The sequence below is a fragment of the Artemia franciscana genome, chromosome 19 (genome assembly GCF_032884065.1).
Source record: "Artemia franciscana chromosome 19, ASM3288406v1, whole genome shotgun sequence".
NCBI classification, from domain to species: Eukaryota; Metazoa; Arthropoda; class Branchiopoda; order Anostraca; family Artemiidae; genus Artemia; species Artemia franciscana.
Window position 1 is genome coordinate 34,042,071 of NC_088881.1, and position 18,349 is coordinate 34,060,419.

An 18,349-nucleotide genomic window follows, 5' to 3' on the forward strand; every position below is an offset into this window, starting at 1 on the left:
GAATTGATTGTTCTGCAAGACTCATATAGAGAAATAGACAAACAAGTAAAGAAGAGTGCCCGGGCTGACAAGAGGCAATTTATTGAAGACAAAGCAGCTTTGGCAGAAAAAGCACCAAAGAAGGGAGATTCGAAAAGAGTCTATAGATTACCCAATGAGATGATTGGAGTCAAACCTAACAGGACTAGTCTAGTAAAGGACGAGAATGGAGTCCTTTTGACAAACCCTTTGAAGATCGATGAGAGTTGGGCAACCCACTTCAAGAACCTACTAAATAGACCGAGAATAAATGACCAAGATATAATTCCTGACACTCCATTTATGATTATTGATGTAAATGAAGAGCCGCCATTTCCAGAAGAAATCATGGCCACCGTCAGAAAGCTGAAGAACGGAAGAATACCAGGAGTAGATGGCGTTACATCTGAGATGCTGAAAACTTCAGTCCGCAACTGCATGACAGTTTGGGTTGAGCTGCTAACTCAGATATGGAGCGATCAGAAAGTGCCCAGTGACTGGACGAAAGGAACCGGCTTTTGAATATTTAGATACAAAAAAACACCAGTAAAAGATTTTACTTACATCAACCGAGCAAGGAAATTAAATATATAATTTCATATATAATAAAATTAATTAAATATATAATATCATACCTATATCATAATTTGTTATGATGTGTAAGACCTGTGTGAACCAAAAGTGCCACTCTAAGGCAATAACAAAATATCGCTTATTGAGGTATAATCTCTTTTGCTACCCAAGAAATCCCTTAAAAGTAAAAACACAGGGTTAAATAAGCCCCTCCCCCTTTATTTGTGCAGTTAAATAAAGTCTTCATCCCTCAGCAAACATTCTTAACAATTATTTTAAACATCCTCTTACACATGAAAAAGTCAGGGGTTAAACCCCCACTCCTTCTAGATTCATCATATGGAGCTCTTAAAAGACTGTGCCCTAAAAGAGTTTTTTGAAGATTTAGGAAAACTTATTGTTTAAAGGCTGGCGGGCAGCTATACTATTAGCCCCGAAAACCACACTGCGTTTGCATCAGGGCTTTGGAGTCGGTTATAAGTTATAAACCAATCCTACCCTAACTTTGACTCTAGACATTTGCAATATACCAACTCCGACTCCTGAAACTTTTAACATACTTGCTCAGATTCCGACTTCGAGCTGTAATACTTAGCTATCTATCAAATCTATTTCACATTCTTCAGAAACAAGATTGATTCGGCAGCATCTTCTTCCATAGATGCCCGAAGATCAGATTTAATTTACTTCAGTGTTGAGGAGTCTTTCAACACTGACTTGAGTAGGAGATAGTGAGTAACACCGAGTCCAAATCCAACTCCAAAGGTTCTTCCGTTATTTCTACTACTTCGACTTCATTCAGCAAAAACTTACTAAAACTTCGACTCAAAAGCCCAGATTTACATCAAACAGTTCGTGGTAACGAACTGTAGTAAGGAGCGACCCGGATCAAAAGTAAACGAAACTCTAAAAAACGGTATTTTGATACTAAAAGATATATCAAAAGAATCGGATTTTCATGCTGATTTTAAATATATAAGTTTCATCAAATTTAGTCTTTGTCATCAAAAGTTACGAACCTGAGGAAAATTGCCTTATTTTGGAGAATAGGGAAAAACACACCCTAAAAGTCATAGAATCTTAACGAAAATCACACCATCGAATTCAGCGTATCAGAGTACCCTATAGCAAAAATTTCAAGTTTCTATCCACAACAATTTGGAATTTCGTTTTATTTTTTTTTGCCAGAAGACAGATCACGGGTGCGTTTTTCTTTTTTTTTTTTTTTTTTTTTTTTTTTTTTTTTTTTTTTTTTTCAGGGGTAATTGTATCAAGCAAGTGGTCAAGAATGTCGTAAAAGGATTCATTCTAACGGAAATAAAAAGTTCAATTGCCCTTTTTAAGTGACTAAAAAAAATTAAAGAGCACCTAGGCCCCCTCCCACGCTCATTTTTTCCCAAAGTCAACGGATGAAAATTTTGAGAGAGCCATTTTGTTCAGCATAGTCGAAAGCCATAAGAACTATGTCTTTGGGGATGACTTACTCCCCCACAGTCCCTGGAGAAGGGGCTGCAAGTTATAAACTTTGACCAGTGTTTACATACAGTAATGGTTATTGGGAAGTGTGTAGACGTTTTCAGGGGGAGTTTTTTGGCTTAGGGGGGTTGAGGGGAGGGGGCTATGTTGGAGGATCTTTCCTTGGAGGAATATGTCATGGGGGGAGAGAAATTCAATGAAAAGGGCGCAGGATTTTCTAGCATTACTATAAAAAAAAAACAATGAAAAAACAAACATTAAAAAGTTTTTTCAATTGAAAGTGAGGAGTAGCATTAAAACTTAAAATGAACAGAGATTATTACGCATATGAGGGGCTCTTCTCCTCCTAAATACCTCGCTCTTTATGCTAAAGTATTTTTAGTAATTTCAACTATTTATTCTACGGCCTTTCCGATCAGAGTTGGGAAAAAACTTAAGTTTTAGTGTAAAGAGGAGAATTGGAGGGCAACTAGGCCTCCTTGCCCACGCTCTTTACGCTAAAGTTTTTTACTGTTTAATAAAGTAGAATTGAGAGAAAGAGTCAAACTTTAGCGTAAAGATCGGGGCGTTGAGAAAGGAACAGCCCCTTTCATACACGGAGTAATTTCTGTTCGTTTTAAGTTTTAATGTCGCTTCTTACTTCCAGTTAAAAAAAAAACTAGTTTTTTTTATTTAATCATACAAAGAAGCCATGGAAAACGAAGGCTTTTTAAGAAGACAGCGTTAAAATATAAGTCCCATTTATCCACAAAAATCTTCATTCCATATACCCTCTGTTTTTTTTTTTTAGCTGTACCATATAGTCTCAAACATATAGTCTCGAATGAAACAAAGCCCGTCAAATTATGTGTAACAGTTATCATATAGCAAAGCAGAAGTTTAGAAAAGAGCAAGTTTTCTATATAAAAAAATAGCACCCCTCTTATGTGCACCAAGATTAATAAGAAGATTAATAGCACCCCTCTTATGTGCACCGCACTGATTTTTCACGAAAAAATGCTTCTTAATCCGGCAAAATATTTCAGACACCGCAAGGTTTTCATCAAGGCTAATCGATACTTTTAGATCGATTTCCACTCGGTTTCTTAGAGATTAAAAACATTCAATTTAAAAAAAAAAAATAAACATTCCTGACCACCAGTGGGAAATATAATATTTCTTATTTATTATACAAACTTATTTACATTAAATAATTTACCATTATATGTAAGTTATAATTATATTTAATTACAGTTATATCATTTATATTAATAATTTATAACTATGTATATTATTTAGTTTTATATATTAAATTAGTTCTTTTATTATATTAATATTTCTTATAATAAGAAATTTATATTTCTTCCCTTCAATGAACGAAAGGAACCTCCATTCTAGAGTCGTTACGAAATTTAAATATGAGGTTAAATGTTAATAATTATTCAAAGTACCCCTTTCGTCAAAATTATATGTTACCCCGTTTGATCGAATATTATGCAAATTTTTTAACTTAATCGCTTTCATAAAGTTTTACTTACTACGGACATAGTTCACTCTTTACTTATCGAATAGCTACCCTGATGAAATACCTATTATGTCTAAAAAAGAATGGTCGAAAATAGGGTTGCACTGGATTTCAGAACTAATGGGTTACCTTTTTGAAGGAGAGCTTTACTTATTTTCGAGGTACCACCTTAAGTTAGGTATTCTTTTCTTAGACCACACTGCCGTCCTATGACGAACAAATAAACAAATAATTTTGTGAATGACCCGAAAAGTTTTTTTTTGTGGATAAATATGCTATTTTTAATTATACTATTTTAATAATTCTACTGGTGACGATCGATGTATACGTGATCGCAATACCTCGACTTTTGTACCTGTTATTCACTGTCTAAATAAATGAATTTATCTCCATTTGAAAATTTATTTGTTTGAAAGCTTTACTTTAATCAAAGTAAATTATTTAATTGCGTTAAATTAGGATAATAGTACTTTATAAAATGTGTTAAAATAACAAGGGTAGCACCCATAGGCTTAGGGGGCCCTAGACTTGTTTGGGCAACCCTTTTTGTAAATATATTTCTTCTTTTCTGTTCCTATTTGCAATAAAACATTAATCAATTTACGATTTTGATGATTTGCCAACACTTTTTTGTTACATACCTCTAATACCTGAACAAGGTCTATGTCAGTAATCGTGGCTTTGTCACAAGTAAAAGTGGAGCTTGTCTGTATCTCTGCATTCTGAAGGATAAGAGGTTGGTGGGGAGCTTTATCTTGGTTCTCTTTAAGCAAAGCTTCTATTTGGTCATAGCAGAGACATTGTTTAGGTTCTTCATTTTGTGCCATATTCGATTTAGAGACATTCTCAATCAGTTCCTCCAATTTTGACATCTTGTTCCATTGTTCATCGCTAAAAATTAACGTAAAATAAATTTAGTAAAGTAATGAATTTAATAGTTATAAATCAACTTGTAGTTAAACAAATATGAAATAAATATTTTTAGACAGTGAGAGAAAGATTGAGATGGCTAGGGCACGTTCTGCGGATGAAGGATGAAAGATTGTCCTTTTCAGCCAACCGTCTAAGGCTAAACGGAAAGCATGTCGTCAACAGTTGGGGTGGGAGGACGTCGTAAAGAAAGATTTAAGGGTAATGGGAGCTTCCTGGGAAGGTGTAAAGAAGGAAGCTATACATAGGTTCGTATGGAGGAGGAGCGTGCGTATCTGTGTTGGCGTCAGGTGGCTTGGTGTTGCGGCGAGTTGTTAGTAGCAGTACAATGGCAATCATTATATAAATTATTGTAGATATTTATATTAGTATTGAAAAATTATTATAGAGAATTAAATTTTTATTATTAATAATTACTAAATATTTATTAAACAATAAATATTGTATAAACTATTATATTAATTGTTTTGCAAGTCAATAATTAAATAAAAAGAAAAATATCATTAATAATAAAACAATTTATAAAAGTTGATATAAACATGTAAAAAAAAGTTATAATCAGGGTCCCTCAATTCAATAATTGTTAATCAAATTAAAACAAAAAAAAACTATTAGGCAAACATTTTTAGTTAATAGCTTTCAAATATAAACAATAGTTAAACAATTAATAAAGGTAAAATAAACATGGAAAAAGACATAATTATAATCAGGGGATCTTAATTAGATTGTTATTAATCAATTTATAATCAAATAATTATTAGATAAACACTTTCAGTTAATAATTATTACGTAAAATAGTAATTAAACAACTTATAAATATAGAATAAACAAGGATCAGAATAAACAAGGATATAAATATAGAATAAGACAGTTTTAATCAGGGTCCCTTTATTGAATAAATATTAATAAAACTAAAATCAAATAATTATTAGGTGAATATAATAAGTAAAAAATTATTATATAGAATAGTAATAAAGAATTAATGAAGCTAAAATAAACATAATCAAACAAAATATAAAGTTATAATAAACAAGGATAAAAAGAGATAGCTTTTATCAGGGTCCCTTTACTGAATAAATATTAATAAAACTACAATCAAATAATTATTAGGTAAAAATTATAAGTTAAAAATTAATAAAACTAAAATTAAATAATTATTAGGTAAACATTATAAGTTAAAAATTATTATATACAAAAGTAATTAAACAATTAATGAAGCTAAAATAAACATGGATAAAAACACCTAGTTATAATCAGGGCACATTCATTATTGACTCAAAGGATTATCCTACAGAACTCTTAAGTCCCCTTTCACGTAACCATACGAAAGGGAAGGATTGAAGGGTTTTGAGACAGAGAGACTTTCATTTTAAAAACGCCTTTCACAGAGCGTGGCGCCGAATTAGCACTTTAATTTATTATTAGCATTTTAATAAGCACTTTAATAATTATTTGATTTTAGTTTTATTAATATATATTCAGTAAAGGGACCCTGATAAAAGCTAATTAATATTATTAATTATTAATATTAATAATTATAATATTAAGATTTTTATCAGGGACCCTGATAAAAAGCTAATTCGATAAAAAGCTAATTAATATTATTAATTATTAATATTAATAATTATAATATTAACATTAATAATTAATATTATTAATATTATTAAATAATTAATATTATAATTATTTAAGACAGATAGACTTTCATTTTAAAAACGACTTTCACAGAGCGTGGCGCCGAATTTACACTTTATCTCAGGTATTACAGTCAGAAAAAACTTGTCAAACAAAAAGAAAGAGAAAAACACAGACACGGACCCACAGTGTGAGACCGACACTTGTCAGTTAAAAAAACTGATCATCAACTAAAAAACTGAGTCAATTTAACAAGTTCACTGATTAATAATGTCCACAAATGCAGGAATGAAACTCTTTCTGTATCCCTCGTGGATTGGGGTAAAGGTTAAAGTGTGAGAGCTTTCTGGGAGTAAGAGGTACTCCCACATGCCGGCTGCAAGTTACCTAACATCCCGGCTAAGCTCCCATGACTAAGGAAGCAAGTTCGCCGACAAATTAGAAAGTGAAAAAAGCACCAATTAGCGCAAATTACAATTATTCAGTAAAACAAAATAAATTATTCAGTAACAGTAATATAATAAAATTCATATATTTTTAGTAAAAATAAAATATTTCGTTTATCTTGTTCATCCTATTCATAAATTTCTTTGCTTGTAAGTTTGATTTCTTTTTTTCATATTTCTTAGAAACAGGAATCTTCTTTCCCAACTCCATGCCAAAGTAATATGATCTTAGAAAGATCTTAGAATCTTAATTAAAGATGATCTTAGAAAGATAATTAAAGTAAGATGATCTTAAGGTAAGATGATCTTAGAAAGATAATTAAATAAAAAAACAAGTTTTTCAACTGAAAGTAATTAAAACTTAAAACGAACAGAAATTACTCCGTATATGAAAGGGGTTTTTCCTCCTCAACGCCCCGCTCTTTACGCTAAAGTTTGACTCTTCCTCTCAACTCTTCTTTTTAAAAGAGTAAAAAACTTTAGCGTAAAGAGCGGGGCGTTGATGAGGAAACAGCCCCTTTCATGTACGAAGTAAAAAACGTTCATGTACGAAGTAAAAAACGTTCATGTACGAACGTTTCATGTACGAAGTAAAAACGTTCAGAAATTAAATAAAAAAACAAGTTTTTTCAACTGAAAGTAAGGAGCGACATTAAAACTTAAAACGAACAGAAATTACTCCGTATATGAAAGGGGTTTTTCCTCCTCAACGCCCCGCTCTTTACGCTAAAGTTTGACACTTCCTCTCAACTCTTCTTTTTAAAACAGTAAAAAACTTTAGCGTAAAGAGCGGGGCGTTGATGAGGAAGCAGCCCCTTTCATGTACGAAGTAAAAAACGTTCATGTACGAAGTAAAAAACGTTCATGTACGAACGTTTCATGTACGAAGTAAAAACGTTCAGAAATTAAATAAAAAAACAAGTTTTTTCAACTGAAAGTAAGGAGCGACATTAAAACTTAAAACGAACAGAAATTACTCCGTATATGAAAGGGGTTTTTCCTCCTCAACGCCCCGCTCTTTACGCTAAAGTTTGACACTTCCTCTCAACTCTTCTTTTTAAAACAGTAAAAAACTTTAGCGTAAAGAGCGGGGCGTTGATGAGGAAGCAGCCCCTTTCATATACGAAGTAATTTCTGTTCATTTTAAGTTTTAATGTCGCTCCTTACTTTCAGTTGAAAAAACTTGTTTTTTTATTTAATTTCTGAACGTTTTTGAATCAATGCATGTTTTGATTTTGGCTCTCCGCAGAGGAATAATTAAAACGAAATTTGCATATTTTTTTTTTTGGGGGGGGGGGGGGGCTAAATGGCTTTCTCATAATTTTGATCAAATGATTTGAGAAAAAAAGAGCGGGGGAGGAAGCCTAGTTGCCCTCCAATTTTTTGGTTAATTAAAAAGGCAACTAGAACTTTTAATTTTTTACGAATCTTTTTATTAGTAAAAGATATACGTAACTTATAAATTAGCTTACGTAAAGAATTTTTTATTCTCATGTTTTTATTACACATATGAGAGGGTTCGCCCCCTTGTCAGTACCTCTCTCTATACACTAAATCTTAAATTTTGTCCCAATTTATTAAGAATGACCCCTGAATCACAAAAGCCGTAGAATAAATAGTTGACATTACTAAAAATACTTTAGCGTAAAGTGCGAGGTATTAGGAGGAGGTGAGCCCCTTTATATGGGTAATAATTTCTGTCTTTTTAAGTTTTATTGCTGCTCCTTACTTCCAGCTGAAAAAAAACTTTTTCATATTTATTTTTTCATTGTCTTTTTTTAAATAATGCTAGTAAATCCTGCGCTCCCTTCATGGAAATTTTCTTCCCCCGTAACAAATTCCTCGATGGAAAGTTCCCCCAGTATATCCCCCTATTCTCAACCCCTCCCCGCATCCAAAAAAATCCTCCTGAAAACGCCTGTACACTTCCCAATAACCATTACTATATGTAAGCACTGGTCAAAGTTTGTAACTTGTAGCCCCTCCCACGGGGACTGTGGAGGAGTAAGTCGTCTCCAAAGACATAGTTATAAGGTTTTTCGACTACGCTGAATAAAATGGCTATCTCAGAATTTTGATCCGTTGACTTTGGGAAAATAATTAGCGTGGGAGGGGGCCTAGGTGCCCTCCAATTTTTTCGGTCACTTAAAAAGGGCACTAGAACTTTTCATTTCTGTTAGAATGAGCCCTCTCGCAACATTCTAGGACAACTGGGTCGATACGATCACCCCTGAAAAAAAAAAAAAAAAAAAAAAAAAAAAAAAAAAACACGCATCCGTGATCTGCCTTCTGGCAAAAAATACAAAATTCCACATTTTTGTAGATAGGAGCTTGACACTTCTGCAGTAGGGTTCTCTGATACGCTGAATCTGATGGTGTGGTTTTCGTTGAGATTCTATGACTTTTAGGGGGTGTTTCCCCCTATTTTCTAAATTAACGCAAATTTTCTCAGGCTCGTAACTTTTGATGCGTAAGACTAAACTTGATGAAATTTATATATTTAAAATCAGCATTAAAATGCGATTCTTTTGATGTAGCTATTGGTATCAAAATTCCATTTTTTAGAGTTTTGGTTTCTATTGAGCCGGGTCGCTCCTTACTACAGTTCGTTACCACGAACTGTTTGATCAACCTCAGCAAAAACAACATAATCCTATTTCTATAAATATAAAAAACAAAACATAAAATTTTAGGCCTGTAAAAGAAGGGAGCACATAACTAAACACTTAATCAAACTTATTCTAACTTTGGAGTGCTGGGAAAATGAGCGAAAAGATAAAAAAATTAAGGTAAAAATCTCAGGAGCGTTGAAAATAGAACTTGGATCCCCTCCAAAAAATGAAACAAAACATTCAAGCTCAGTGTTGGATGTAGTTTTTTCCTTAGAAACCTAATCGATCTCTATTGCGAGTTGTTATCAATACTGTTTTTGTATTGAGTTTCAGTTGCGTACTGAAAAAAAGTAGATTAACCTACTTTTACTAGACAGGTCTATCTAGATATTACTAGATAGACCTGGATATAGGTCTACCATAGTGCTCTCAGGTAAGATAATATATTTAATTATTAGTTTTCCTTTTTATACGAAAATAAACGAAGAAATAAAAACATATTGTATTGAATTAGAATAAAGGAATTTATTAACAGTATCACACGGCACTTGGACAAGATATGCAAAGTCTCTTCCCTAGAAAACAGAAAATAGAAATATTGTCTAGAAATATCTAGCAATAAGAAAATTGCCAAAATTGTGTTTTGTTTTGCTTTCTATATTCTGGAAAATAAACTATCCAAAGAGTATAGAAAGTTTTAAGAGTGAAAGCTGGCCCAAGCGTCGAAAAGAAAATTAATCAACGCCATCAAGCGTTTGGCAAATTTGTATGACCCAAAACTGCTGCATACTTGTCTTTTCAGGTGCTTTTCGGGTACTAAATTTACCTTTTCGGCTAAATGCAGGGAAGACTATAACATGTCTAATTCTGTTCAACCATCTTATCATTTATCATCTTAGCTTACCCTCTACCCTCATCCTACCATCTTAAAGTCAACTAACCTGCTTAACTTACCAGGACATATACAAACTAACCTGGGCTTACTTTATGCAGACTGGGTTTTTGCTTTAAATAATCCGGGAAAATAATTTTTCTTTATTAGTCATCATTTTTCAGCACTTAATTATCAACATTTATTACTTGTATTTCAATTTATTACGCTAATATTTCATAAAATACTACTCAATTATCAAAATTTCAGCTTTAATCCTAATGCATACCAGATTAATGACACCCAAAACGCAATTTTGCTTAAAATTTTCTAACTTTTTAAAAAGTCACCAGACACTACAGTATAGTTGCCTACACACTATCTTTCAAAAGATATGTCTTTGCCATTCTTTTTAGAACTATTTTTAATGTTAGACGTTAACAAATTTCAACTGCAAAACAACCCGCTTTAACATTAGACGTTAACATATTCCTGCTCCAAAACAGCGCGCTTTGGCTACAATGCAAAGTTCGTACTGCAAAGTCAACATTAGACGTTAACATATTTCTACTGCAAAACGACACGCTCTGGCGATAGACGTTATTTTTACTACAAAACAACACGCTTTGATGCAAAGTTTATACTGCAAAATTAACGTTAGACGTTAACATATTTCTACTGCAAAACAACACGCTTTGGCTATGATGCAAAATTTATAATGCAAAGTTAACGTTAGAAGTTAACATATTTATAATGCAAAACAACACGCTCTGGCTACGATTCAAAGTTTTCAGAGTAGAGTACTTGGCGTCGACATCAGAAAATCGGCACTTTCAAAAAGTGTCGATAGCTTCTGATACCCAGCGGTTTATATCGTGCATAAGCAATCTATTTACTTCTAAAACAATAAGAAGACGTTTTAGTTTCAGGTATTTAAAACCAAAAAAACTTACATTTATTAAGGTTTTTTACTAAGGCATTGGCAGCTTTGTTGGCCAGCTTTTGTTGGCCAGCTTTGTTGGCCAAAGCGGCATTGGCAGCTTTGTTGGCCTCAGACAGCTTCGTGTTGCTGTGAGATGCTACTAATAGTAGAAGCGGCAGTAGTAGAGAGTGTCACATAGACATGAGCAAAATTGAAAAAAGAAACATGTATTCTCATTCTATTTGAATATAAATAGTATTTTCCGATTACAACTTTAAGCTTCATGTTGCCCTATGATAGTATTAATAGTACTAACAACTTACAGCAGGACCAAGCTGTGTGAGACCAACACAGCTAGGTATGGCGCTCCTCCGTCCCAATCAATTCAATGCCTCCCTCTTTACACCCTCCCAGGAAGTTCCCATTTCCATTAAACCTTTTCTTATGAGATCCTCCCAGCCAACCGGGGACGACCTGTTTTTCGTTTGGCCCTAGATGATTGCCAGAAAAGGACAATGTTCACCAATTTTGGATCAATGTGAAACCTTTCATTAATTTTCGCATCAATGAATATCCCCCGTGAAAAAATGTTCAGAATAATTAAATCTATATTGTTTTTTTTTTTCCTTTTTTTTGTTTTTTTTCTTTTTTTTTGGTATGGTACATCAGAGGCAACGCTATAGCGTTGTCTATAGTAAAGGCCATACTGCTCCAATGTTTTATTATTTATTATTTTCTGCCAGATACACTTCATATGGAAGGGGTCGTTGTAGAAACTGCACAGGTGGCTCATTCGATTGGAAATTGGAAGTTCTAGTGCCCTCTTTAAGAGTCAAAATTGATTGGAGGGCGACTAGCCCCCACGCCCTTTTTTCCCAAACACATCCAATAAAAATGTTGAGATAGCCATTCTGTTTAAAATAGTCCAAAGATCATATAACAAAAACTCAAGGGTCGAAACAACCCCCCGGAACTCGGGGATATTGTAAGTTATGTCCTCGGGGCATACATGGTTCTTATATAAGGGATACTCGTATAAGCCTCAGAGAGGACTCATCTAATTGGAAATTGAAATTTCTAGTTCATTTTTTAAGAGTCGAAAGAGATCAGGGGGCATATAACCCCCCGCACCCTTTTTCCCCAAATCCATACGACAAACATTTTGAGATAGCCATTTTGTTCAAAATAGTTCAAACATCAGAAAGAATCCGGGGTCAGTAAAACCCCCCTGGGCCTGGGGGCGGGCGTTGTAAGTTATGCCCTTGGGGCCATATGTGGTTCTTATGGAAGGAATGCTCGTATAAACTTCAGAGAGGGCTCATTTTACTAAAAATTGAAAGTTCTAGTTCACTTTTTAAGAGTCAAAAGAAATCAGAGGGCAACTACCCCCCCCCCCCCAAGGCCTTTTTTTTCCAAACACATTCGAGAAAAATTTTGAGATAGCCATTTTGTTAAGAATAGTTCAAACATCAGATAATAAAAACTTCGGGGTCGACAAAATCTCCCAGAGCCCGGGGGCAGGCGTAGTAAGTTACGCCCTGGGGGCATATGTGGTTCTTATAGAAGGGGTGCTCACATAAACTTCAGAGGGGTCTAATTTGATTGTAAATTGAAAGTTCTAGTGAACTTTTTTACAGTCAAAAGAGATAAGAGGGCAACTAGCTCCCCCCCCACACCTTTTTTTCCCTAAATACATTCGATAAAAATTTTGAGATAGGCATTTTGTTAAAAATAGTTCAAAAATCAGATAATAAAAACTGCGGGGTCGACACAAACCGCCAGAGCACGGGGCCAAGTATTTTAAGTTATGCCCCAGGACATATAAGGTTTTTATTTAAGGGGAGGTCGTATAAACTTCAGAGGTGGCTCATTTGGTTGGAAATTGAAAGTTTCTTTTACCTTTTTTATGCTTCCAAAGGGATCGGAAGGCAACTACCCCCCCCCCCCAAGGCCTCTTTTTTACCAATTACATCTGATCAAAATTTTGATAGAGCCATTTTGTTCAAATAGTTTAAAGATTAAATAAGAAAAACTTGGGAATCAACACAACCCTCCAGAGCCCGGGGGAAGTGTTGTAAGTTATGCACTTGGGGCAGATAGGGTTTTATGTAAAAAGTGGTCATATAAACATAAGAGGTAGATCATTTGATTCGAAACTGAAATTTCTATTTACCTTTTTGAGAGTCATCAAAAATGATCCGCGGGCATACACCCCTCTCCACCCTCTTTTCCCGAAATGCATCCGATCAAAATTTCAATACAGCCATTTTGTTTGAAATATTCCAACAACCAGAGGACAAAACTCCGGGACCCAACCCCCTCCCCCAAAACCCGGGGGAAGGGTTGTAACATATAACCCCGGGGCAAATAAAGTTTTTACGCAAAAGGTAGTCGTATAAACTTCGAAGGGGACTCAAATAATTACAAATGGTAAGTTCTACTTCCCTTTTTAAGAGTCAAAAGCAATCCAACAAATCCTTTCAAATCCTGTCTAAGATTAAAATGCTTAAAAAGAACCATACATTCATCGCTGGCACATTATTCAACCAATGAAAAATGAGAAACGGGGATGGAGATTCTAGCTCCAATCAAGCATGAAAGGCCTTCCAAGAAAATTTTTTCATCATTGGCAAATTATTCAAAAATGAAAATAAGGACTGGAGATTAAGATTCTAGCTCCAACCAAACATGAAAGGCCTCCCAAGAAAATTTTATCCATTTATTTTCAAACTAATCATTGGCTAACTCGAAATTTTATTTTGTTGCTGCTATATTGACTTTATCATAATTTTTTATGCAAAGTTTTTCAGTTACGTTACGTTAAGTACAAATCTTCACAGTAAAACAAATCCTTTCTAGCAAGGCTAAGGTTAAAATGCATAAAAATAACCATACATTCATCATACATTTGAAAATTATTCAAAATAAAAAATGTGGAATGGAGATGGGGGCTCTAGCTCCAATCAAGCGTGAAAGGCCTTCCAAGAAAATTTTATCGATTCGTTTTAATCTTCAATAATCGTTCACCTAAAAATTTTATTTTCTTGCTCGTATATTGACTTTATCATAATTTTCTATGCAAAGTTGTTCAGTTACGCTACGTTAAGCACGTAAAGTTTCACACTAAAACAAGTCCTTTCCAACAAGGCTAAGGTTAAAATGTATAAAAATAACCGTATATTCATCATTGGCACATTATTCAAAAATGGAAAACGAGGAATGGAGATTAAGATTCTAGCTCCCATCAAGCATGAAAGGCCTTCCAAGAAAATTTATTAATTTATTTCCAACTGATCGTCCAAAAATTTTATGATGTTGCGGCTATACTGACTTTATCATCATTTTTTATGCAGATTTGTTCAGTTACGCTACGTTAAGCACAAATCTTCAGACTAAAACAAATCCTTTCTAGCAAGGCTAAGGTTAAAATGCATAAAAATTATTAAAACTGAAAAAATAGGAATGGAGATTAATATTCTAGCTCTAAATCAACCATCAAAGGTCTCCCGAGAAAATTTTATCAATTTATTTCAAAATTTATCAATTGATCATCTAAAAAATAAATTTTATTGCAGGTATATTGACTTTATCATAATTTTTTATGCTAAGTTGTTCAGTTACGCTACCTTAATTACAAAAATCTTCACACTAAAACTAGTCCTTTTCAAGGCTCAGATTAAAATACATAAAATATCCATACATTCATCATTCGCAAACTATTCAAAATAAAAATGTGGAATGGAGACGGAGATCCTAGCTCCAACCAATCATGAAAGGCATTCAAAGAAAAGTCTATCAGTATTTTTCCAAATTCATCAATTGGTCATCCAGAAATTTTATTTTATTGCACTGTGTTGACTTTTCGTAAAATAAATTAAATAAACATAAATAAACATATAAACATAAATAATATATAATAAATATAAATTAATTATTAGTAAATATAAATAAACATAAATAAATAAACATAAATAACATAAACATAAATAAAAATAAAATAAATAAAATAAATTAAAATAATAAATAAATTAAATAAACATAAATAAACATAAATTAATTTACTATTAGCACTACTTACGTCACGCACAAAATTTTCTCCTTAAAATTAAGAAATGTAAACTTAATTTCACCAATTAGAAAAGTTCTATGACGTATTGTGTAAGAACAAAATGTCTACTTACCTTACACACCTCACCTTCTCTTCAACTTTTTTCAAATCTCTAACAGCTGTTTTGACAAAATCCTGTTGCTGATCCAAAATACAGTCAAAGGCAGATTCAATATCCTTCTTTATAACACCCATCCTGTTCACAATATCAAATCCTGAAACCAATTTTTCAACAGCTTCAGTCACAGCAGGAACAAGAGCTCCATTTTCTTCAGCCCTTTCCTCTTTGTATTCCTCAACCTCTTGTCTTACAAGAGCAACTTTTTCATCAACAACATTAGCTAAAAGTGTGGACGCCTGTACTTCTGTAACAATGACATTCACCATTGAAATCACATCGCTTAAACATTTCTCTTCAGTTTTCAGTAAAGTTTCTTGAAAATTTTTTGAATGACTATTTAAAAGATTTTCCACGTGGTCTTTGGAGTTGATGATTAGTTCAGAAAGCTGTTGAGTAGCTAGTGGGGCTTCATTTTTAATAGACACAATTTCACGGTTCAAACCTTGAAGTGTCGCATCTTGTACCATATTAACACGGTAAAGTTCTTTTAGCTCCGACCTAATGTTCTCAATTTCCTTCAAAGGAATTTTTTCTTCAATTTTCTTCCATTCTGCTGTATCCTTTCTTATATCCTCTATGGTAGTGGAGATATCATCAATTTTTTTAAGAATGGACTCGGTTCTACATTCTGTCCGTAGAGAGTTGAAATGCGCTATCAACTCATCCTTGTTAGCGCTTCCAGAGTTGTGTAGCTTTTCAATAGTGTATAAAGTGGCTTCCCTGGAAAAAGGAAGGTGAAAATTTCTTTTAAAATAGTCTAAAGAAGCTAATTAAAAAAAAGTTTTTTTCTTGATATATAAGTGATTGGTAAGTTTCTGCAAACTTTGGGCATAATATAAGGATAAAGGATAAAGATCCTCCAGAGCCATTGCTGGCGCATAGGGCGTCGAATCGACGTTTCAGTTGCTGGGTGTTTTTTACGGGGACAAGGGGCATATATATATATATATATATATATATATATATATATATATATATATATATATATATATATATATATATATATATATATATATATATATATATATATATATATATATATATATGTAATAATGTATGTAAAATAATTATCTATATATGTAAATGTAATGTAAAATATATATATATATATGTAAAATAAATAAATATACTTTGTTTTTTTATTGTGATGTTTGATAGGTCAGATAAACAGTATGTGGATATTTTGCTACAGTGTCCTCGTGCCACATTAACATGTGTGCATATAGCTTCCAGGGGAAAAGTTTCGAAAATTATTTAGAACAGGAATAACCCCGCTGAAGAAAAAGTAACCAAGTTTTGAGATTCCCTTTATGTTAGAATGGGTGTAAACATAGCGTTATACAAGGGGATAAGTGGAGAGAGGGATTGGTTACTGCTTACCTGTATAATTGTCAGAGGTTCACTGAACCTTAAAATTACGCTCACTTTTGTATTTTTCTATATATCTGCTATCAGATCAATCTTGTTAGCATTTCCTGAATAATGTGCTTTTCAGTAATGTATAGTGAATTCATTGAGAAAAGAAAGTCAAAAACTATTGATAAAAGAAAATAAAGATAGCAATTTTTAATGAACAGCTGTTGGGGTATATTTGTAATTTATTAAAAAATAACTGTAAAAATATGACGAAAAGAAATTAAGTAAAATAGTCATTTTTGTATCTGGAAAAGAAAGAAAGCACATTCAGAGTTACGTAGCTTTCCAATAATGTGAAAAGGGACTTCCGTGGAAAGACAAAGGTGTCGATCATAATCAAAAATTTGACTCTTTGCCACAATTCTACTTTTTAAAACAATTAAAAACTTTAGCGTAAAGAGCGAGGGATTGCGGAGGGGACAACCCATTTCACATACGGAGTAATTTCTGTTCGTTTTAAGTTTTAATGTCGCTCCTTACTTTCAGTTAAAAAAACTAGTTTTTTTATCTAATTTTATTACAAAATGATAGGCAAAATTCTACGAAACTTTCTAATAGTAAAATCATCTATTTTTTGTGTTTAGTAGGAGCTGCATAATGCTTTGTATATATGCATGTTTTAGGCTATATGTTTCATATTTTATTTTTTTATGTATTATCTTTTATGTTATATGTGTTTTGCATATATGCGAAAAATTGATGCACTCTATTCTTGACCTTTATGTCACATTACAATATGTTTCAAACAATTTGTGTCAACGAAATGTAAGTAGGGAGCGACCCAGCTCAACAGTAACCGAAACTGAAAAAAAACAAAATTTTGATACCAATGGATACTTCAAAGGAATCGGATTTTTATGCTAATTTTAAATATATAAGTTGCATCAACCGTCGAAATATATATAAATATATAAATATATATATATATATATATATATATATATATATATATATATATATATATATATATATATATATATATATTATATATATATATATATATATATATATATATATATATATATATATATATATATACGTTATAAATATATAAGTTTTATCTTACCTATCAAAAGTTACGAGACATTTTCCCTTATTATTGAAAAAAGGGGTAAACATCATAGAATCTTAACGAAAATCACACCATCAGATTCAGTCAGATAACCCTATTGTAGAGGATTAGAGCTCCTATCTGCAAAAACGAGGAATTTCACACTTTTTGCCAGAAGAAACCCGGATGCGTGTTTGTTTGTTTTTTTATTTCTTGGGCTTTTTTTTCAGGGGTGATCGTATTAGCCTAGTGACCCTAAAATGTCGCGACAGGGCTCATTCACATAAATTAAAAGTTATAGCGTCCTTTTTAAGTGACTAAAAAGGCAAAGGGTAACTAGGCCCTCTCACACGCTCATTTTTTCCCCAAAGTTACCGGATCAAAATTTTGAGATAGTCATTTTGTTCAACATAGTCGAAAAACTTAATAACTATGTCTTTCACGACAGCTTAATCCCTTACAGTCCCCGGGGGAAGGGCTGCAAGTTACGAACTTTGTCAATTCTTTACATATAGTATTGGTCATTGGGAAGTATACAGACATTTTAAGGTTTTTTTCGGTAGAAGGGGGGGGGGGTCGGTGGGTAAGTATTACCTGGAAGGATCTTTCCATGGAGGAATTTTTCATGGGGGAAGAGAATTTCTACGAAGAGGGTGCAGGATTTTC

General features: G+C 33.0%; 1 protein-coding gene across 1 annotated transcript in view; it reads right to left on the reverse strand.

The window, feature by feature from the left end:
* Positions 1–18,349, reverse strand: part of LOC136039595 (uncharacterized) — a 210,282-nt gene that overhangs the window by 133,123 nt on the left and 58,810 nt on the right. Inside the window, exons 6-7 of the mRNA XM_065723457.1 lie at positions 15,169–15,936; positions 4,213–4,462 (exon numbers count right to left, since the gene is read on the reverse strand). Coding sequence (XP_065579529.1) covers positions 4,213–4,462; positions 15,169–15,936 — 1,018 coding nt within the window. The remainder of the gene's footprint in view (positions 1–4,212; positions 4,463–15,168; positions 15,937–18,349) is intronic.